Genomic DNA, 22,769 nt, shown 5'->3' with positions numbered 1-22,769 from the left:
GCCTGTAGAACCTTTCTCCCAAAAACAGCCTCCAAAGAAGCAAAAGTGTCAAATTTGTAAAATTTTGAAAAGGTGTGAAGCGAAGACCAAGTCGCAGCCTTGCAAATCTGTTCAACAGAGGCCTCATTTTTAAAGGCCCAGGTGGAAGCCACAGCTCTAGTAGAATGAGCTGTAATCCTTTCAGGGGGCTGCTGTCCAGCAGTCTCATAGGCTAAGCGTATTATGCTCCGAAGCCAAAAGGAGAGAGAGGTTGCCGAAGCTTTTTGACCTCTCCTCTGTCCAGAGTAAACGACAAACAGGGCAGATGTTTGACGAAAATCTATAGTAGCCTGTAAGTAAAACTTCAAGGCACGGACTACGTCCAGATTATGCAAAAGACGTTCCTTCTTTGAAGAAGGATTAGGACACAATGATGGAACAACAATCTCTTGATTGATATTCCTGTTAGAAACCACCTTAGGTAAAAACCCAGGTTTGGTACGCAGAACTACCTTGTCTGAATGAAAAATCAGATAAGGAGAATCACAATGTTAGGCAGATAACTCAGAGACTCTTCGAGCCGAGGAAATAGCCATCAAAAACAGAACTTTCCAAGATAAAAGTTTAATATCAATGGAATGAAGGGGTTCAAACGGAACTCCCTGAAGAACTTTAAGAACCAAGTTTAAGCTCCACGGGGGAGCAACAGTTTTAAACACAGGCTTAATCCTAACCAAAGCCTGACAAAATGCCTGGACGTCTGGAACTTCTGCCAGACGCTTGTGCAAAAGAATAGATAGAGCAGAGATCTGTCCTTTTAAAGAACTAGCTGATAAGCCTTTGTCCAAACCCTCTTGGAGAAAGGACAATATCCTAGGAATCCTAACCTTAATCCATGAGTAACTCTTGGATTCACACCAATAAAGATATTTACGCCATATCTTATGGTAGATTTTCCTGGCGACAGGCTTCCGAGCCTGTATTAAGGTATCAATGACTGACTCGGAGAAGCCACGCCTTGATAGAATCAAGCGTTCAATCTCCATGCAGTCAGTCTCAGAGAAATTAGATTTGGATGATTGAAAGGACCTTGTATTAGAAGGTCCTGCCTCAGAGGCAGAGTCCATGGTGGAAGAGATGATATGTCCACTAGGTCTGCATACCAGGTCCTGCGTGGCCACACAGGCGCTATAAGAATCACCGATGCTCTCTCCTGTTTGATTTTGGCAATCAGTCGAGGGAGCAGAGGAAACGGTGGAAACACATAGGCCAGGTTGAAGAACTAAGGAGCTGCTAGAGCATCTATCAGCGTTGCTCCCGGGTCCCTGGACCTGGATCCGTAACAAGGAAGCTTGGCATTCTGGCGAGACGCCATGAGATCCAGTTCTGGTTTGCCCCAACGATGGACCAGTTGAGCAAACACCTCCGGATGGAGTTCCCACTCCCCCGGATGAAAAGTCTGACGACTTAGAAAATCCGCCTCCCAGTTCTCTACGCCTGGGATGTGGATCGCTGACAGGTGGCAAGAGTGAGACTCTGCCCAGCGAATTAGAGTTGCAAGAGAATGACTGGATATGGCAGTGAGGGGAGGAGCTATATAGCAGCTCTGCTGTGGGTGATCCTCTTGCAACTTCCTGTTGGGAAGGAGAATATCCCACAAGTAATGGATGATCCGTGGACTGGATACACTTAACAAGAGAAAAACAAGTAGCCGCTTTATATATTTGGTCTATGGAGGCCTTATTATGGAAGGGACACGAAACTGCTCTAATGGTATTAGCAGCATTGCATTCAAGGGAAGTCTTCACTTCAACCAAGTAAGGCTTACAAATTAAGGCCTTAAGCCAAGCACTAGCTTTGCAACCAGAGAAATGGACGAAAAAGGAATAAAAGGGTCTTAAGTTCTATGCTGAAGCGACAAAATCCCTCAGAGCCCTCACAACATCAAGGTTGTGAATAAGTCACTCTTTAGAGCCATACACAAAGAAGGAACCACAGAAGGAAAATAATTTCATAATGTAATACTGTAACAACACTGATCAACGTGGTTGCAAAGCCGCTGTACTCACACAATTGAGAGCTACATTGTATCTGAAAGTTGAGCTAAAAAGCACAGATAAAAGGGGGTTCCACTTTATTCAAACTTCACGTTCACATATGTGTAGTAAAAGTCACTAAGGGATCATTACACTCAGCACAAAATAAACTTTGATAAAGTCAGAAGGTGAAACGTATGTCAGAGATATTGCAACATTACTTAACAGGGCGGGGCAAACTTCTCTAACACAAACATAAACTGGGATGCTTAAGAATACACATTACATTTATGCATTGGTAAAAGTGTGTGTTATATCTGGCATAAAAAACATTTTTTCAATAGAGCCCCCCACTTGGATTGTCCTAATATTTGAATTTTAAAATCCCCAAACACGACAGATAAAATTTAGATCAATAGGAGACATACTAATTCCACATATAACAAACTTCCGAATAAAGCGGAGTAGAATGGTCAGGAGATACCCCTTCATCTACACCTTACCTCTCTCTCTCTCTCTCTTTGCTCTACCTAACTCTTTTCCCCCTTCACTATTTCTTTAATTTATTACTACTTATCCTGGTAGTATGTAACCAATTTGAGCCTTAAAGCAACACAACTGTATACAAAGTTACTTTAATTCCAGCTACAAAAGAAAATTCTTTACTGTATTGACTATTGCCTTTTTTTGTAAGAGTGGCCTTATAGATTATGATATAGCGACTGAAGGACTCAATGATACATAATTTGAACTACTTTATTCACTATGTAATTTTGGAAAACCAGGATTTCTGTTTCCTTGTTCTGTTAATTTCTTGTCTTATATTTTTTTCTGTTATTATGCACTTGCTACAAAAAATAATAAAAATTACTTTATCATAAAAAACATTTTTTTCTGCTTAGAGAGTGTAATGACCCTCAAGTGACATTCATTGCACATTTGTGAACGTGAAGTTTTACGAATAGAGTGGAATCCCCTTGTACCTTGGTGTCTCCTGGATTTTGAGCGCAAATTTTAGAGCTAAATAGCTCTCAATTGTGTGAGTACCACTGCTTTGCAACCACATTTATATATGATGTTACAGTATTACACTATAAAATTATTTTTATTTCCTTCTGAGGTTGCCAACTCATAAGAAGACCTGAAAGTACATTTGGAAGTTTCTACATTATTTCAGTGCACAGTGATATACTTGTCAATTTATTGTTACGTTTTTATTTTCATTTATACGTGTCAGTGGTTAAAAGTATCTGTAGATATCACCTCAGGAAGAAAATAACTTGTTTGTAACAAAGCCTTACCATACTGAAAAATCAAGAAAGAAGGCTTGCAACTCAGAGCAGAAAGATCAGAAATCCTTCTTGCTGAGGAAACGGCTAAAACGATCAGAACCTTACAGGACAAAAGCTGAAGGTCCAACACAGGTTGAAAAGGAGGAGCTTGACGAAACCAGAAACCCAAAATCAATCTCTACACAAAGGTCTGATTAGTCTCCATCTTGAGTTGGACCTTTTTTAGAAATCTGTCCAGCATTTTGAGAATCAGAATAGTCCGAAGTGTCCAAAAAAAGGATTTTTCCTTCAACAGATCTAGGAGAATATGAGATAGGAGCAATCTAACTCAGGAACCTAAGAATTGAAAACTGATTCGGTATCCCTGATATATAAATTTCCAACACCCAAGGGTCTGCAATAGACTTCTTCAAGCTTCACAAAACTGTTTCAACCTGCCCCCTAATAGAATCTTATCTAGAAAGGGGCCGCACTTTCAAGCAGGCTTGGATGCTGGAGTGTAACCATGGCCTTGAACTTGGTGGAAAAAACAAAAGGCACACCTGGCTTGTTCCATTCCTTAGTTATCAGTTCAGCAACTGAATCAAGCATGTGGATTGCAGAATGCTGCTTAGGAGCCAGCTTAAATAATTTATCAATCTTTTAGTAGTTGGCTTGTCAGTAGCAGGAGAATGCTCGATACCTCCAAAGCCTTTAACACTTCCTGCAATAAGGCATGGATATGATGAAGCCTGAAGTTGAAGGACTTATCCTCCCCCACAGCCTCAAGGGGGGGTCCTAAGTCAGAATACCCATTCTCAAAAGTCCCTGCTCTTAAAATTTGTGTTTTGGACTCAGACAATTCCTCTTCTGACAGGTTACTCTTGAATTATCGGGAATCCAGCAGAACCCTTTCTAGGGTGAGAGTCTCAGAGCAAGAGATGCAAAGCTGAACAGTGGGACACCCAGGAATATCCTTATAGTATATAACAATTTGGGAGGAGTGTGCGCAGGGCGTGTTACCAAACTCCTAAAATCCTAAAAAAATCCCCCACATCTAGGATAGAAATATAATAAGAACCAAAATGTATAATTAGGAGCGCTCAAGGCTAAAGGTAGCTTCAAAGTGTATCTAAGGGGTGAATATAAATGTATGTATGCAGACCTAATATCCTAAATCACAAATTCTACTGCAGTAAAAGTAACACTTTAATTACTAATAATACAATAAATAGCATAGAAATCGGACGTCTCCGATATTAGAAACAACATAAAACCATAGCTTAAAATATAATTTAAAAAAAAAGGAGAGAGAATTGCCACCACTAAGATTTGTAAACAATGTTACTGCCACATAATATGGTTAGAAAGTCCCGAATGCATCGTGCTATTTCAAGCATCCAGTGTTTAGAAAGCACAATAGTAAGTCCTTAGAGGAACAGTTCACAGTACCTGGCTTCCAGAGTGAATACAGACACGGAAAAACAGAGAAAACCTTTATGGCCGTTTTAGCCTCCGTGTTGTTGGCGCCTCAGCCGTAGCGGTCACATGTGCACAAGGTATTGATCTGTTCCAATCCTATTGGTAGATGTCAAATTCAAGCGAAACAGCTGATCCACTTGTCTGCTTTCAAATGTCAGAGTAGAAAATACATCCGCTCTTAAGTGCAGTTCGCACGCTGGATGAACCTCAGAGATTTTTCAATGAGACTTTAAAGGAAATATAGTAGTTGAATATCAAAAAGCGCCTAACTGGAGGCTATGGGAAGTGGGTCTAGGCAGTGGCAGATAGGCCTAAATGTCTTAATTGAATAATTATACATATGTGTTAACAATGCAAAAGTGTAAAGTTAAACAAATTTGTTAGTTATACAAATTTATTTGACAATGTAAAATATAAAATTAAACGATATAATTGTAAAACATGGATCCATGTATCAAAAAAGAATACAGTTAAAATAAATAACAATAGACAATCGTAATAAAATCACAATATGTTGACATAAATATTCTAATCAAATCACAGGTTTGAGTTTGCAATGTCACCAACCGGTTAGGGTGATTGAATTGGTTAAAAAGTCTCTAGTCCCTTATTTAGTGTATCATCTTCTTAGTAAAAAAATTATGAAAAAATGTGATGAATAAAAAATATATCTAGATATAAAAAGTGATGATAAAAAATTCCAAAATATCAAATTCAAAATTTAAAATTAAAAATCCAAAATTCAAAATATCTCTGTGCTTTAAATCCAAAAAAGTTTTAGTGATTGTGAAATACCCCCCAAAAAAAAGAAAAGGTGAAAATGCTTGTATCCAAATATAGTTATATCCAATAAATTACTCTGTGTTAACTGAAGTGTGTAATGTAGATAGTGGCTGATAGAAATCCTCCTTCTGTGAATCTCCTTAGTGGGTGGTTGTTGTTAGTGTTTTATTTGTGAGGTATTCGGTCTGTGATATAGACTCAATCCTTAGCTAAAACCTGCAAACAACAAAATAACATAGTGCAATAATGCTACAAATGTGATAGAAATATTAAAATGTTGCTCACCAATTGCTGTCAACGCGTTTCAGCCTCTTTGTTGGGTCTTTCTCAAGACTATCATAGATAACAAAGAGGCCGAAACGCGTTGACAGCAATTGGTGAGCAACATTTTAATATTTCTATCACATTTGTAGCATTATTGCACTATGTTATTTTGTTGTTTGCAGGTTTTATCTAAGGATTGAGTCTATATCACAGACCGAATACCTCACAAATAAAACACTGACAACAACCACCCACTAAGGAGATTCCCAGAAGGAGGATTTCTATCAGCCACTATCTACATTACACACTTCAGTTAACACAGAGTAATTTATTGGATATAACTATATTTGGATACAAGCATTTTCACCTTTTCTTTTTTTGGGGGGTATTTCACAATCACTAAAACTTTTTTGGATTTAAAGCACAGAGATATTTTGAATTTTGGATTTTTAATTTTAAATTTTGAATTTGATATTTTGGAATTTTTTATCATCACTTTTTATATCTAGATATATTTTTTATTCATCACATTTTTTCATCATTTTTTCACATTTTTTTACTAAGAAGATGATACACTAAATAAGGGACTAGACTAGAGACTTTTTAACCAATTCAATCACCCTAACTGTTGGTGACATTGCAAACTCAAACCTGTGATTTGATTAGAATATTTATGTCAACATATTGTGATTTTATTACAATTGTCTATTGTTATTTATTTTAACTGTATTCTTTTTTGATACATGGATCCATGTTTTACAATTATATCGTTTAATTTTATATTTTACATTGTCAAATAAATTTGTATAACTAACAAATTTGTTTAATTTTACAATTTTGCATTGTTAACACATATGTATAATTATTCAATTTAGACAGTTAGGCCTATCTGCCACTGCCTAGACCCACTTCCCATAGCCTCCAGTTAGGCGCTTTTTGATATTCAACTACTATATCTACTATTTTCAGGGGCAGCTAGGTACCCCATTATCTTAAAGCTTTTTGGGAATATTATGAGCGCTGTGAGATACTATTAAAACCAGACTTTAAAGGAAAATAAAACTTTTTCTTTGGCACTTATCAGTGCAGACCCAGTATTAGCCCAGGCTTTAAGCTTTAGAATATCTACCGAGTAATTCAGTAGTAAACCTGGAAGAGTCCCAATAAAGTCTCCGTAGTTGAAGGAGATTATTTTACAGGTAATGCAGATGGTAATAATTATTCTGGCTGCAACAGATTGCATCCAGTAAAAGAGACAATCCAAGGTAGTGGAAGCACAGTGCCAAAGATCTAACAAAGAGCAGCACACTGCAGACCAGCGGATTGGCAGATGAATCTGCATTTCACCTGGGAAGCCTGTAACATTTCCACACTGGAAAAAGATTCTCACTGACTGGCTAAAACTCCTGTCTTCCCCTCTGTCCACTGTAGGCACCTTTGTAGGCAATTAGGTCTCAGATTGGTTTGAGAACCCCAACATGTAGATCAGCACTTCAGCAATTCACCTCACTCCATGGTATGTTGGTAAGTTTTTGCCTCCTCTTTGTGGACTGGAGCGTAATCCCCGTGGTGTATTGTGGACTCTCACCATCTTATGAAAGAAATTAATTTCTTAACACTCGTACAAGTATTCAGGGCACCTTTTCTTCTTATATTTACTCAAACCCTTCCTGCAAATCTTAGCACACACATAGCTAAGGCAGGGATAAAAAAGGGAATTATTTTTTATAAACCCCAGACAGAAACTAAGACTTGGCCAATGATACATAAAAACAAGAATATAAGGGTGGGCCATCCTATGTCAATACTATAAATGCGAGGGAACTGATTTTTCAGTACATATAACCCTGTAACTTACGTTAAAACATTTGCAGGCATCATCTGGGATTCTGGGGCAGCCTCTATCAATGACTGCCAGGTGTTCATGGAATTGGGGATCACAAAGCCAAACTCAAAGAACCATTCTGCAAAAGTGAAGAGAAAAGCATATAAGCCAAAAGCAAAGGGTCTGCTAATAGTTTCTCTAGATACCAGTTTCTATTTTGTATTGGCAAATAATCTTGGAATTGGGGCCGATTTTAATTTTGGATGGGTAGACTGATATACCATGGGAAAGTTAAAATAAAGGGATTTCATCTTATGCTGGTCACTATATCATTAAAGGGACATTGTAGTGCAAAAATGACATTCTCTGTTTCATTAGAGCATGTCAATTTAACAGTACTGTCCCACAAGAATATGTGCTTCACCCATTCAAAGGGGTACTACTGAGGAGTTGCTGGATCCCAAGCAGACAATGCTGGTGATTGGCTGGGGTTGTGTCTGCTCCCGATATGCAGTAGTTAAACACATAGGCCTTAATATTCAAAGATTCTCCAGTTTAGAGAGAAATTGTAGTTCGGACTTCAAAAAGGCTGAACTCACTGAATTTTCAAAAGATAAAAGGGCAGCACTCTCCAGCACTGCAAGATATCTAATTTATTTAAGTGAAGCAGAGACAAGCCCAGAGCAATATAAACCTGCATGATATGAGAGTTTTGTTACACTTACACATAGTATTTTATATTACTATACATTTCAGATTGTGTAATTTCAGTATATTGCATTTAAGCTTTGCACTCTGATTTGTATTTTAATACATTGAAATTTTGATCTCGCAGTGATTTTACTCATTCGGATTCTGATTTGAAAGTTTCTGTGTTACTGTAATAACTTAGGATCATACTGTGTATCTTAAAAAGTGGGAGGAACAGGGTAGTTCCCTGGGCTGATCAGGGGATTTTTAAAGCTCTCACAAGTCTTGTGAAATTTTGTAAGCATTTTAAACAAGCTAGTTTCACTGACCAGCTTGTCTCGCCAGTCAAAACTCACAATTCACTTATTTTAACTAACAAAAAAGTAATAAATACTAAAATATAGACAAAAGTAAGTTAAATTGTAGTTTAATTTGGAATTGATGCAAACGGAACCCTTCATATAAGCTCCAGGGGTTCTCCAGTGACCTTTTCTCTCCCATGTGAAATTTTGTATCCCAGAGAGCTTCATTACTTTCTTTGGAAGACATCTCTCATCTCTCTGATATTTCCAGGTTCCTCCCCTTTTCTTAGAAAATTCAGTGAGTTCTGCCCCTGTGAAGTCAGCACTAAATTTACTCTCCAAACTAGAGAATGTTTGTGGGAAACTGAAGCTGACAGTTTTTCAGTTTTAATTTAAATAAAAGACATGCAAAGTGCAATCTTATTTGTAAAATATACACATTTATAAGCAAAGTATGAGCCTAATGTGTTAAAGTCACACATAAATTAGTGACGGAATAATAAGAATTTGTAAAATCCCAATCCTAAATACACTGCTGTATACAAAATAAAATAGAAAATAGAAAGTGCAAAGTTTAAATGTAATAAAAAGAAAATATATGCTTACCTGATAAATGTATTTCTTTTTTGACACAATGAGTCCACGGATCATCTTAATTACTAATGGGATATTCACCTCCTGGTCAGCAGGAGGAGGCAAAGAGCATCACAGCAGAGCTGTTAAATAGCTCCTCCCTTCCCTCCCACTCCAGTCATTCGACCGAAGTTAGGAAGAAAACGGAAAAGCCAAGGTGCAGAGGTGTCTGAAGTTTACAATAACCCACAACCTGTCTAAAAGAACAGGGCGGGCCGTGGACTCATGTAAAAAAATAAATACATTTATCAGGTAAGCATAAATTTTCTTTTCTTTTTTAAGACACAATGAGTCCACGGATCATCTTAATTACTAATGGGATTCAATACCCAAACTAGAGTACACAGATGATACGGGAGGGACAAGACAGGGAACCTAAATGTAAGGCACCACTGCATGAAGAACCTTTCTCCCAAAAACAGCCTCAGCCGAGGCAAAAGTGTGAAATTTGTAAAATTTTGAAAAAGTATGAAGAGAGGACCAAGTTGCAGCCTTGCAAATCTGTTCCACAGAAGCTTCATTTTTGAATGCCCATGAAGAAGCAACCGCCCTTGTGGAATGAGCCGTAACCCTCTCGGGAGGCTGCTGTCCAGTAGTCTCATATGCAAAACAAAGCTTTCTGACCCTTACGTTTTCCATAGAAAATTACAAACAAAGAAGAAGACTGATGAAAGTCTTTAGTCGACTGAAGATTAAAACTTTAAGGCACGGACCACGTCCAAATTGTACAGAAGACGTTCCTTCTGAGAAGAAGGATTAGGACACAAAGAAGGAACGACAATCTCCTGATTAATGTTTCGATCTGAAACCACTCTAGGAAGAAATCCTAATTTAGATTGTAAAACTACCTTATCTGAGTGGAAAATAAGGTAAGGAGACTCGTACTGCCAAGCCAAGAGCTCTGATACTCCTCGAGCTGAAGAAATAGCAACAAGAAATAAAACTTTCCAAGTTAACAACTTGATTTCTAAGGAATGCATAGGCTCCAATGGAGCCCCTTGAATAACTTTGATAACTAAATTAAGACTCCAAGGAGGAGTAATTGGTTTAAACACAGGCCTGATCCTAACTAGGGCCTTACAAAAGGATTGTACATCTGGGAATTCCGCCAGATGTTTGTGAAATAAAATAGATAGAGCCGAAATTTGACCCTTTAGGGAACTTGTTGATAAACCCTTCTCCAAACCTTACTGGAGAAAAGACAAAATTCCAAGAATCCTAACTCTATTCCATGAGAAGCCCTTGGATTCACACCAATAGAGATATTTACGCCAAATCTTATGGAAAATCCTCCTAGTTACAGGTTTACAAGCCTGAACCATGGTCTCTATGACCGAGTCAGAAAACCCCCCACTTGGATAAGATTAGGCGTTCAATCTCCAAGCAGTCATCTTCAGAGAAACTAGATTTGGGTGAAGGAAGGGCCCCTGAATCAGAAGGTCCTTCCTCAATGGAAGTCTCCAAGGTGGTAGAGAAGCCATCTCCACCAGATCTGCATACAAAATCCTGCGAGGCTAGACTGGTGCTATGAGGATCACATAAACCTTCTCCTGTTTGATTCAAGCAATTACCTGAGGAAGAAGAGCAAACGGAGGAAAACAGTATGGTAGAATGAAGTTCCAAGGAACCGCCAGGGCATCTATCAGTTCCGCCTGGGGGTCCCTGGACCTCGACCCGTATCTCCGGAGCTTGGCATTCTGTCGAGATGCCATGAGATCCAACTCCGGTTGACCCCAATTGAGAATCAGGCTGGAGTACACTTCCGGGTGGAGTTTCCACTCCCCCGAATGACAGGTCTGTCTGCTCAGAAAGTCCGCCTCACAGTTGTTCACCCCTGGGATGTGGATCGCTGACAGGTAGCAAGAATGGGCCTACGCCCACTGAATTATCTTGGTTACTTCAGTCATTGCTAAGGAACTCCTCGTTCCTCCCTGATGATTGATGTAAGCTACTGAAGTTATGTTGTCCGACTGGAACCTGATAAACTTGGCAGAGGCTAACTGAGGCCAGGCCAGGCCAGAAGAGCATTGAAGATCGCTCTCAGTTCCAGGATGTTTATAGGAAGAACAGACTCTGACTGAGTCCAAGTCCCTGAGCCTTTAGAGAGCACTAGACAGCTCCCCAACCCTAAAAGGCTGGCATCTGTGGTCACAATCACCCAAGAAGTTTCCCTGGGAAAAATGATCCAGAGACAACCACCATTGAAGAGAATCTCTTGTCTCCTGCTCCTCAGAGTTATCTGAGGAGACAAGTCTGCATAATCCCCGTTCCATTGCCTGAGCATGCTTAGCTGCAGAGGTTTGAGATGGAACCGAGCAAACGGGATGATATCCATTGCCACCACCATCAGCCCGATAACCTCCATGCACTGAGCCACTGACGGCCGAAGAGAGGACTGAAGGGCTAGACAAGTATCAATAATCTGATTAACTGACTTGTCAGAAAGATCTACATGGATAGAGAATCTATTATGGTTCCCAAGAAAATTATCCTTGTACTTGGAGTCCAGGAGCTTTTTCCCAACTTTATCTTCCACCCGTGAGTTCTTAGGAAGGTAACATTCTTGGAGCCGTGGCCAGACCAAAAGGCAGAGCCACAAACTGGAAGTGCTTGTCCTGGAAGGCAAACCATAGGAACTTGTGATGATCCCTGTAAATTGTAACATGTAGATAAGTGTCCTTAAACACTAGTGTCATAAATTGACCCTCTTGGATCAATGGGAGAATGGAACGTAGAGTTTCCATCTTGAAGGACGGAACTCTGAGAAATTTGTTTAGACCCTTGAGATCTAAAAATTGGTCTAAAGGTTCCCTCCTTTTTGGGGACCTCAAACAGGTTGGAATAAAAACCCTGTCCTTGTTCCTGTACTGGGACGGGAACAATCACTCCCATGATATAGAGGTCTTTTACACAATGTAAAAACGCCTCTTTCTTTATCTGGTCTGCAGATAATCTTGGACCCGGATCGGGGGCATTCCCTTCATGCAGTCTTGGAATCAGCAGCAGGCTTCTTGGTCTGCTTGGCCTTGTTCCAAGACTGGTTGGGTCTCCATGCAGGCTTGGATTGTTCCTGCGTAGAGGAGGAAGAGGAAGAATTGCCCTTGAAAATTTTGAAAGGAACAAAAATATTCTGTTGTCCCTTTTGCTTGTTTCTCTTATCATGAGGGAGTAGATGACCCTTGTCTCCAGATATATCAGAAATAATTTCCGTCAAGCCAGGACCAAACAACGTCTTCCCCTTGTAAGGAATCGCTAGAAGCTTAGACTTAGATGACATGTCCGCAGACCAAGGATTTAACCATAGGGCTCTGCGAGCTGGGACAGAGAAACCTGAACTTTTAGCTGCCAGTTTGATGATTTGAAGAGAAGCGTCTGTAATGACAGAATTAGCTAGCTTCAGAGATTTTATCCTGTCTTGGATCTCCTCCAAGGGAGTTTCGGTCCTGAGAGACTAAGATAGAGCATCAAACCAGTATGCTGCCGCACCCGTGACGGTAGCAATGCACTCAGCAGGCTGCAATAGCAGACCCTAGTGAACAAAATCTTTTTAAGTAGACCCTCTAACTTCTTATCCATAGGATCTTTGAAAGAACAACTGTCCTCTATGGGAATAGTAGTTCTCTTGGCTAAGGTGGAAACAGGCCCTTCCACTTTAGGAACAGTCTGTCAAGCCTCCTTGAAGGCATCAGCTATGGGAAACATCCTCTTAAAGATAGGTGAGAGAGAAAAGGGAATACCTGGTCTCTCCTATTCTTTAGTAACGATCTCCGAAGCTCGCTTTGGAACAGGAAATACGTTTGAGTAAGAAGGAGTTTCAAAATATTTTTCCAGTTTACTAGACTTTAAAGGGGCCACCACTACTGTGGAATCACAGTCGTCTAAGGTAACTAAAACCTCCCTAAGCAACAGGCGGAGGTGTTCTAGCTTAAACCTAAAGGTTACAACCTCTGAGTCCGTCAGAGGAAATAAACATACGTTTGCCCTGCAGCATTGGAAAAGCAGACAGGGCATCAGAAATAGTTGAAGACATAAGACAAGCTATGTCTTGTAATGAAATCCCCGAAGGGACTATAGTGGAAGCGCAGGGCACTGCTTGTGAGGGCGGTAAAATTTTGGACGTTTGTGGAGAAAGCTGCAGCATAAATTGACCTACAACATTGTACTCCTGGACAACATCTGCCTTAGAGGACACTGGCTCAGAAAATATCTTATCCCTAAAACTTAAAGTCCTTTGACATTAGCGTCAAAATATAAACACAGGTGACATCTTGCAAGTCTCCTTGTCCATGTTTATACGCAATTTATTAAATAAATAAAAATTATCAAATTTATTTGTGCAAAACACTTATAAAAAATCGTTACTGTCTCTTTACATTTTAAACGGTTATTTTAATTCTTGCTGAAAATGACATTCTTGTTAAAGTTCTCCTTTTACAGATAAACAATTAAAACAAATAAAAATTATCAAATTTATTTGTGCAAAACACTTATAAAAAATCGTTACTGTCTCTTTACATTTTAAACGGTTATTTTAATTCTTGCTGAAAATGACATTCTTGTTAAAGTTCTCCTTTTACAGATAAACAATTAAAACAAATAAAAATTATCAAATTTATTTGTGCAAAACACTTATAAAAAATCGTTACTGTCTCTTTACATTTTAAACGGTTATTTTAATTCTTGCTGAAAATGACATTCTTGTTAAAGTTCTCCTTTTACAGATAAACAATTAAAACAAATACAAATTATCAAATTTATTTGTGCAAAACACTTATAAAAAATCGTTACTGTCTCTTTACATTTTAAACGGTTATTTTAATTCTTGCTGAAAATGACATTCTTGTTAAAGTTCTCCTTTTACAGATAAACAATTAAAACAAATAAAAATGATCAAATTTATTTGTGCAAAACACTTATAAAAAAACGATACTGTCTCTTTAAATTTTAAACTGTTATTTTTTTTCTTGCTGAAAATTACAGTTTTGTTAAAGTCAAACATCCTCTGCACCTCAGCACTCTGCTGAAGTGCTCCTTTCTGACCAAAGATCGTCAAGGTCCACAACGGTCTTATTGAGTCCCTTTCTTCACTCTGCCGTTGTAACAAATGAGGCAACGGATTACCAGAAAAAAACACAGTGTCTGCACTAGAAACGCATGAATTCTCCTCATGCAACTCTAGCACAGACCAGTCAATCCACTGAGTGCACTATCCCTGACTTGCACTACGGAATGGCGCCAAAACCGGAAGGACCGCCCATCGTGGGCGTGACCTAACCGACTAAACATCAATTACTGTGAAACCACCGGAGCCATCTTTAATACAGTTAAAATACGATTGCAATTCAGTTAAATTTTTAACTTCCTCCAGCCCCAGTGCCCTGGTCCAATACACTGCTCAGAAACCTTTCCCATATTAAATAAAGGTATTATGTCCCCACATAAAGAACTTATTCTCTCAAAAAAATGTACCTTTATGAAGAAATGTGTGCTATTTTTTATTGAAAAAGTCCTTTTCCCCAGAAATTAAAGGTAGCACTAAGGCAGCTCTCAGGCTTGAGAGGTCCTCTCCCTCACATCGACCTGAGGATATAAAAAATGCTGAGTCAATGCATCTCTCAGACTAAAGGATAAGGGCAGAAAGTAAATCATGGGAGGCGCAGTGAGAATTATGTCCCACAAGTTCCCATAGCTCTAAAGCCACCAAGGCTCTACTGAAGAGACTGACATGGTCTACGGCTACACCCTAGAACAAAGCAGCACACTCTGGCACTACTTTAAAAATAATAAACTCTTGATTGAAGAATCTATAACTAACACCACACTTTACCTCTTCCTATCACTACCGTAGGCAAAGAGAATGACTTGAGTGGGAGCGAAGGGAGGAGCTATTTAACAGCTCTGCTGTGGTGCTCTTTACCTCCTCCTGCTGACCAGGAGTTGAATATCCGATTAGTAATTAAGATGATCCATGGACTCATCGTGTCTTAAAAAAGAAATGTAATCTTAAGTGTAAAGTGATATAAAATAGAAAGCACAAAGTGTAAATGCAGCAGAACTAGCATGCTATGCAGTGCTATATTGCACTGGGCTTGTCTCTCCTCTCCTATACAGAAATGCAGGGAATGCCCCTGGGAGAGGTAAAGCAAAATCTGCCTTTTAAAAAAATGTCACTAGGGATCTTGCAGGGCAGGAGGATCATTTAAGTATATCTTACCTGAGTAGAGAGGGCCATAGACTTGCAGGGTCAGTCATACTGACAAATAAGAGCACGTCATTTTATAATGTAATAAAAATCAGACAGACATTCTCTTGTAAATAATATGAAGAATGCCCTTTATTCCAACTTCCACACTCTACACAGTTTTTAGAACCACCACTGTTGCACCCATTATTAGGGCACTAGCTTGTGAAATCAACCTATCAAATAAAGACTAGGCATTTATTCATGTTAAAGAGACATGACAGTTATTATTCAGATAGAGCATCCACGTTTCAGGTACTTCTATAATCTAATTTACTTTGTTCTCTTGGTATCCTTTCTTGAAAACCATACAGAGGAATGCTCAGGAACAGTAACGCACTACTGGGAGCTAGCTGTTAATTGGTGGCTACAAACATTTTCTTTGGCTCCCCAAATGTGTTCAGCTAGCTCCCACTAATGCATTGCAGCTCTGGAGATGACTATGTTTAACCACTTTTCAGGTGTTAAATAGTGCAATAATAAACTGCTCTAACACAGAGCATTTTTGTTTTTTACTTTTATACACCTTTATCTGTCATTTAGAGACTAGACAAAGTCATATATTACAAATAATAGAGGCTTCTTCTAAAAGAAACTGTGAAAGTTTAAACAACATAATGCTATTGTGTTTTAATACATATCAGTATCTTTACTGTCTGGAACACACAGCTGAACATTATGAGTTCACTCCAAATGAAGAACCTTTGTATGTGTTACCAAACCCTATGGTTTTACAGACCACAGCTGCTCTTTAAAGGAGAACTGTCAATTTGATTCAATATTGCTGAATGAGTAATATTATGGACTAAATAAACTGAGAGAGCTTGCTTTTAAGATTTACATTTTAATGGAGTAAAGGGCATACTATTCTTTGGATAATTCCAGAAGTTCTGCTTAAAGTACCATTAAGACTATTCTATATATGCATAGTGTGTGTGTTTGTGTTAGCACAACCTGCAAGGCTTATTAGGAAGCAATACAACATTTTAAAGCCTCTTGTGCGTGTCTTACCTCTTCTGCTGAAGGCTACGTTAGCAACTTTGTACAGTCATTTTATAGGTTTTAACACACAACATACTAATCTCTCACAAACTTTATTATTCACTAGTATTCATTTAAAATAATCTTTCTCCCTTTATGTATTACAGTCAGATGTTCATGTAGGCAAATGGGATGATATGGAACTTGAAAAAGCTGCAATAAGGACTGGCAGTAAATACACACACGTGTTCACTTGCTGTGCTACTGCATCGTTTAGACGCGACTGATGCAGTGAAAAGTAAAATAATGGACAGAGGTCAGTCACAATGTAATAAGCCTGCTTGTGTAAAAACAATTCTGCTAAAAATAAAAACCTCACCTTCTAAACACTGCCCTTTAAAGTACACTTTCTGCTCCAGACGAAATTTCTCCATTTGTTCAGCAGATGAGAAGTTTAGTTCTCGAGACACAGCCTTGCACTTCAAGATTTTCTTTGGTACACGAGCTGTGTAAACAAAAATGTACATTGCAATATCGCCTAAGCATATTCTTGTGGACATATGCAGAACCATACACAACTTTACTGAAATGTCTTATTTTGTTATATTTTCTAATTCTCCACAGAAGGAAAACAGAATTTATGCTTACCTGATAAATTACTTTCTCCAACGGTGTGTCCGGTCCACGGCGTCATCCTTACTTGTGGGATATTCTCTTCCCCAACAGGAAATGGCAAAGAGTCCCAGCAAAGCTGGTCACATGATCCCTCCTAGGCTCCGCCCACCCCAGTCATTCGACCGACGGACAGGAGGAAATATATATAGGAGAAACCATATGATACCGTGGTGACTGTAGTTAGAGAAAATAATTCATCAGACCTGCTTAAAAAACCAGGGCGGGGCGTGGACCGGACACACCGTTGGAGAAAGTAATTTATCAGGTAAGCATAAATTCTGTTTTCTCCAACATTGGTGTGTCCGGTCCACGGCGTCATCCTTACTTGTGGGAACCAATACCAAAGCTTTAGGACACGGATGAAGGGAGGGAGCAAATCAGGTCACCTAAACGAAAGGAACCACAGCTTGCAAAACCTTTCTCCCAAAAATAGCCTCCGAAGAAGCAAAAGTATCAAATTTGTAAAATTTGGCAAAAGTGTGCAGTGAAGACCAAGTCGCTGCCTTACATATCTGGTCAACAGAAGCCTCGTTCTTGAAGGCCCATGTGGAAGCCACAGCCCTAGTGGAGTGAGCTGTGATTCTTTCAGGAGGCTGCCGTCCGGCAGTCTCATAAGCCAATCGGATGATGCTTTTAAGCCAAAAGGAAAGAGAGGTAGAAGTCGCTTTTTGACCTCTCCTTTTACCAGAATAAACAACAAACAAGGAAGATGTTTGTCTGAAATCTTTAGTAGCCTCTAAATAGAACTTTAGAGCACGGACAACGTCCAAATTGTGTAACAAACGTTCCTTCTTTGAAACTGGATTCGGACACAAAGAAGGTACAACTATCTCCTGGTTAATATTTTTGTTAGAAACAACTTTAGGAAGAAAACCAGGCTTAGTACGCAAAACCACCTTATCTGCATGGAACACCAGATAAGGAGGAGAACACTGCAGAGCAGATAACTCTGAAACTCTTCTAGCAGAAGAAATTGCAACCAAAAACAAAACTTTCCAAGATAGTAACTTAATATCTATGGAATGTAAAGGTTCAAACGGAACCCCTTGAAGAACTGAAAGAACTAGCCTGTAAACAGGCTTGATCCTAACCAGAGCCTGAACAAATGCTTGAACATCTGGCACAGCTGCCAGTCTTTTGTGTAGTAAGACAGATAAAGCAGAGATCTGTCCCTTTAGGGAACTTGCAGATAATCCTTTCTCCAAACCTTCTTGAAGAAAGGAGAGAATCTTAGGAATTTTTATCTTATTCCATGGGAATCCTTTGGATTCACACCAACAGATATATTTTTTCCATATTTTATGGTAAATTTTTCTAGTTACAGGTTTTCTGGCCTGAACCAGAGTATCTATCACCGAATCTGAAAACCCATGCTTTGATAGAATCAAGCGTTCAATCTCCAAGCCGTCAGTTGGAGGGAGACCAGATTTGGGTGTTCGAATGGACCTTGGACAAGGTGGTCCTGTCTCAAAGGTAGCTTCCATGGTGGAGCCGATGACATATTCACCAGGTCTGCATACCAAGTCCTGCGTGGCCACGCAGGAGCTATCAAGATCACAGAGGCCCTCTCCTGATTGATCCTGGCTACCAGCCTGGGAATGAGAGGAAACGGTGGGAATACGTAAGCTAGGTTGAAAGTCCAAGGTGCTACTATTGCATCTACTAGAGTCGCCTTGGGATCCCTGGATCTGGACCCGTAGCAAGGAACCTTGAAGTTCTGACGAGACGCCATCAGATCCATGTCTGGAATGCCCCATAATTGAGTTATTTGGGCAAAGATTTCCGGATGGAGTTCCCACTCCCCCGGATGAAATGTCTGACGACTCAGAAAATCCGCTTCCCAATTTTCCACTCCTGGGATGTGGATCGCAGACAAGTGGCAGGAGTGATCCTCCGCCCATTGAATTATTTTGGTCACTTCTTTCATCGCTAGGGAACTCTTTGTTCCCCCTTGATGATTGATATAAGCTAGTGTCGTCATGTTGTCTGATTGGAACCTTATGAATTTGGCCTTTGCTAGTTGAGGCCAAGCTCTGAGAGCATTGAATATCGCTCTCAGTTCCAGAATGTTTATCGGGAGAAGAGACTCTTCCCGAGACCATAGACCCTGAGCTTTCAGGGATTCCCAGACCGCACCCCAGCCCACTAGACTGGCGTCGGTCGTGACAATGACCCACTCTGGCCTGCGGAAGCTCATTCCCTGGGACAGATGGTCCAGGGTCAGCCACCAACAGAGTGAATCTCTGGTCTTTTGATCTACTTGAATCATTGGAGACAAGTCTGTATAATCCCCATTCCACTGTTTGAGCATGCACAGTTGTAATGGTCTTAGATGAATTCGTGCAAAAGGAACTATGTCCATTGTTGCAACCATCAATCCTATTACTTCCATGCACTGCGCTATGGAAGGACGAGGAACAGAATGAAGCACTTGACAAGAGCTTAGAAGTTTTGATTTTCTGACCTCTGTCAGAAAAATCCTCATTTCTAAGGAATCTATTATTGTTCCCAAGAAGGGAACTCTTGTTGACGGGGACAGAGAACTCTTTTCTTTGTTCACTTTCCATCCGTGAGATGTGAGAAAGGCTAGAACGATGTCCGTATGAGCCTTTGCCTTTGACAGGGACGACGCTTGTATTAGAATGTCGTCCAAGTAAGGTACTACTGCAATGCCCCTTGGTCTTAGAACCGCTAGAAGGGACCCTAGCACCTTTGTGAAAATCCTTGGAGCAGTGGCTAATCCAAATGGAAGAGCCACAAACTGGTAATGTTTGTCCAGAAAAGCGAACCTTAGGAACTGATGATGTTCCTTGTGGATAGGGATATGTAGGTACGCATCCTTTAGATCCACGGTAGTCATAAATTGACTTTCCTGGATGGTGGGTAGAATCGTTCGAATAGTTTCCATTTTGAACGATGGTACCCTGAGAAATTTGTTTAGGATCTTCAAATCCAAAATTGGTCTGAACGTTCCCTCTTTTTTGGGAACTACGAACAGATTGGAATAAAATCCCATTCCTTGTTCCTCTATTGGAACTGGGTGTATCACTCCCATCTTTAACAGGTCTTCTACACAATGTAAGAATGCCTGTCTCTTTATTTGGTTTGAGGATAAGTGAGACTTGTGGAACCTTCCCCTTGGGGGTAGTTCCTTGAATTCCAGGAGATAACCTTGAGAAACTATTTCTAGCGCCCAAGGATCCTGAACATCTCTTGCCCAAGCCTGAGAAAAGAGAGAGAGTCTGCCCCCCACCAGATCCGGTCCCGGATCGGGGGCTACTCCTTCATGCTGTCTTGTTAGCAGTGGCAGGCTTCTTGGCCTGCTTACCTTTGTTCCAGCCTTGCATTGGTTTCCAGGCTGGTTTGGGTTGTGAGGCATTACCCTCTTGCTTAGAGGATGCAGAATTAGAGGCATGTCCATTTCTGCGAAAGGGACGAAAATTAGGCTTATTTTTAGCCTTAAAAGACCTATCCTGTGGAAGGGCGTGGCCCTTTCCCCCAGTGATGTCTGAAATAATCTCTTTCAAATCAGGTCCAAATAAAGTTTTACCTTTGAAAGGAATGTTAAGTAATTTTGTCTTGGATGACACATCCGCTGACCAAGACTTTAGCCAAAGCGCTCTGCGCGCCACAATAGCAAACCCTGAATTTTTCGCCGCTAATTTTGCTAATTGCAAAGCAGCATCTAAAATAAAAGTGTTAGCCAATTTAAGTGCGTGAACTCTGTACATAATCTCCTCATATGGAGTTTCTCTACTGAGCGACTTTTCTAGTTCCTCGAACCAGAACCAAGCTGCCGTAGTGACAGGAACAATGCATGAAATTGGTTGTAGAAGGTAGCCTTGCTGTACAAAAATCTTTTTAAGCAAACCTTCCAATTTTTTATCCATAGGATCTTTGAAAGCACAACTATCTTCGATAGGAATAGTAGTGCGTTTGTTTAGAGTAGAAACTGCCCCCTCGACCTTGGGGACTGTCTGCCATAAGTCCTTTCTGGGGTCGACCATAGGAAATAATTTCTTAAATATAGGGGGAGGAACAAAAGGTATGCCGGGCTTTTCCCACTCTTTATTTACTATGTCCGCCACCCGCTTGGGTATAGGAAAAGCGTCGGGGGACACCGGAACCTCTAGGAACCTGTCCATCTTGCATAATTTCTCTGGAATGACCAAATTGTCACAATCATCCAGAGTAGATAACACCTCCTTAAGCAGTGCGCAGAGATGTTCTAATTTAAATTTAAATGTCACAACATCAGGTTCAGCTTGATGAGAAATTTTTCCTGAATCTGAAATTTCTCCCTCAGACAAAACCTCCCTCATGGCCCCTTCAGATTGGTGTGAGGGTATGACAGAACAATTATCATCAGCGTCCTCTTGCTCTTCAGTGTTTAAAACAGAGCAATCGCGCTTTCTCTGATAAGTAGGCATTTTGGATAAAAGATTTGCTATGGAGTTATCCATTACAGCCGTTAATTGTTGCATGGTAATAAGTATTGGCGCACTAGATGTACTAGGGGCCTCCTGCATGGGCAAAACTGGTGTAGACACAGTAGGAGATGATGTAGTATCATGTTTACTCCCCTCATTTGAGGAATCATCTTGGGCAATATCATTATTTGTGGCAGTACTGTCCTTACTTTGTTTAGACGCTATGGCACAATTATCACATAAATTTAAATGGGGAGACACATTGGCTTTCATACATATAGAACATAGCTTATCTGAAGGTATAGACATGTTAAACAGGCTTAAACTTGTCAACAAAGCACAAAAAACGTTTTAAAATAAAACCGTTACTGTCACTTTAAATTTCAAACAGAAAACACTTTATTACTGAATATGTGAAAAAGTATGAAGGAATTGTTCAAAAATTACCAAATTCACCACAGTGTCTTAAAGCCTTAAAAGTATTGCACACCAAATTTCAGAGCTTTAACCCTTAAAATAACGGAACCGGAGCCGTTTTTCAATTTAAACCCTATACAGTCCCAGATACAGTCTTTGCTAAGACCCAACCAAGCCCTGAGGGGAATACGATACCAAATGACGCCTTCTAAAAGCTTTTTCAGAGATTCTTAGATCCACACACATGCATCTGCATGCCCTGTTCTCAAAAAACAACTGCGCATTAATGGTGCGAAAATGAGGCTCAGTCTATGACTAGAAAGGCCCCCTGACTGAAAAAGGTGTCCAATACAGTGCCTGCCGTTTTATAAACGTTCCCCAAGATTATAAATGTCAATTGTTAGCCTAAATTTGAATAATATGCACAAATAAAGCAAACGATTTAGCCCATAAAAATGTCTACCAGTTTTTTAGCCCATAATAAGCCCTATATTCTGTTTGTTTTTGAATAAGAAAATGGCTTACCGGTCCCCATGAGGGGAAATGACAGCCTTCCAGCATTACACAGTCTTGTTAGAAATATGGCTAGTCATACCTTAAGCAGAAAAGTCTGCTAACTGTTTCCCCCAACTGAGGTTACTTCATCTCAACAGTCCTATGTGGAAACAGCAACCGATTTTAGTTACTGTCTGCTAAAATCATCTTCCTCTTACAAACAGAAATCTTCATCCTTTTCTGTTTCAGAGTAAATAGTACATAC

At 39.8% G+C, this 22,769-nt stretch overlaps 1 protein-coding gene across 1 annotated transcript in view; it reads right to left on the bottom strand.

Annotated features, from left to right (window-relative positions):
* Nucleotides 1–22,769, bottom strand: part of PDE6D (phosphodiesterase 6D) — a 171,763-nt gene that overhangs the window by 5,192 nt on the left and 143,802 nt on the right. Inside the window, exons 3-4 of the mRNA XM_053710300.1 lie at nucleotides 16,867–16,992; nucleotides 7,674–7,779 (exon numbers count right to left, since the gene is read on the bottom strand). Coding sequence (XP_053566275.1) covers nucleotides 7,674–7,779; nucleotides 16,867–16,992 — 232 coding nt within the window. The remainder of the gene's footprint in view (nucleotides 1–7,673; nucleotides 7,780–16,866; nucleotides 16,993–22,769) is intronic.

Source organism: Bombina bombina, chromosome 4 (genome assembly GCF_027579735.1).
Source record: "Bombina bombina isolate aBomBom1 chromosome 4, aBomBom1.pri, whole genome shotgun sequence".
Taxonomy (NCBI): Eukaryota; Metazoa; Chordata; class Amphibia; order Anura; family Bombinatoridae; genus Bombina; species Bombina bombina.
The sequence above is the reverse complement of the archived record's forward strand: the minus strand, read 5'-3'. Positions and strand labels throughout refer to the sequence as shown.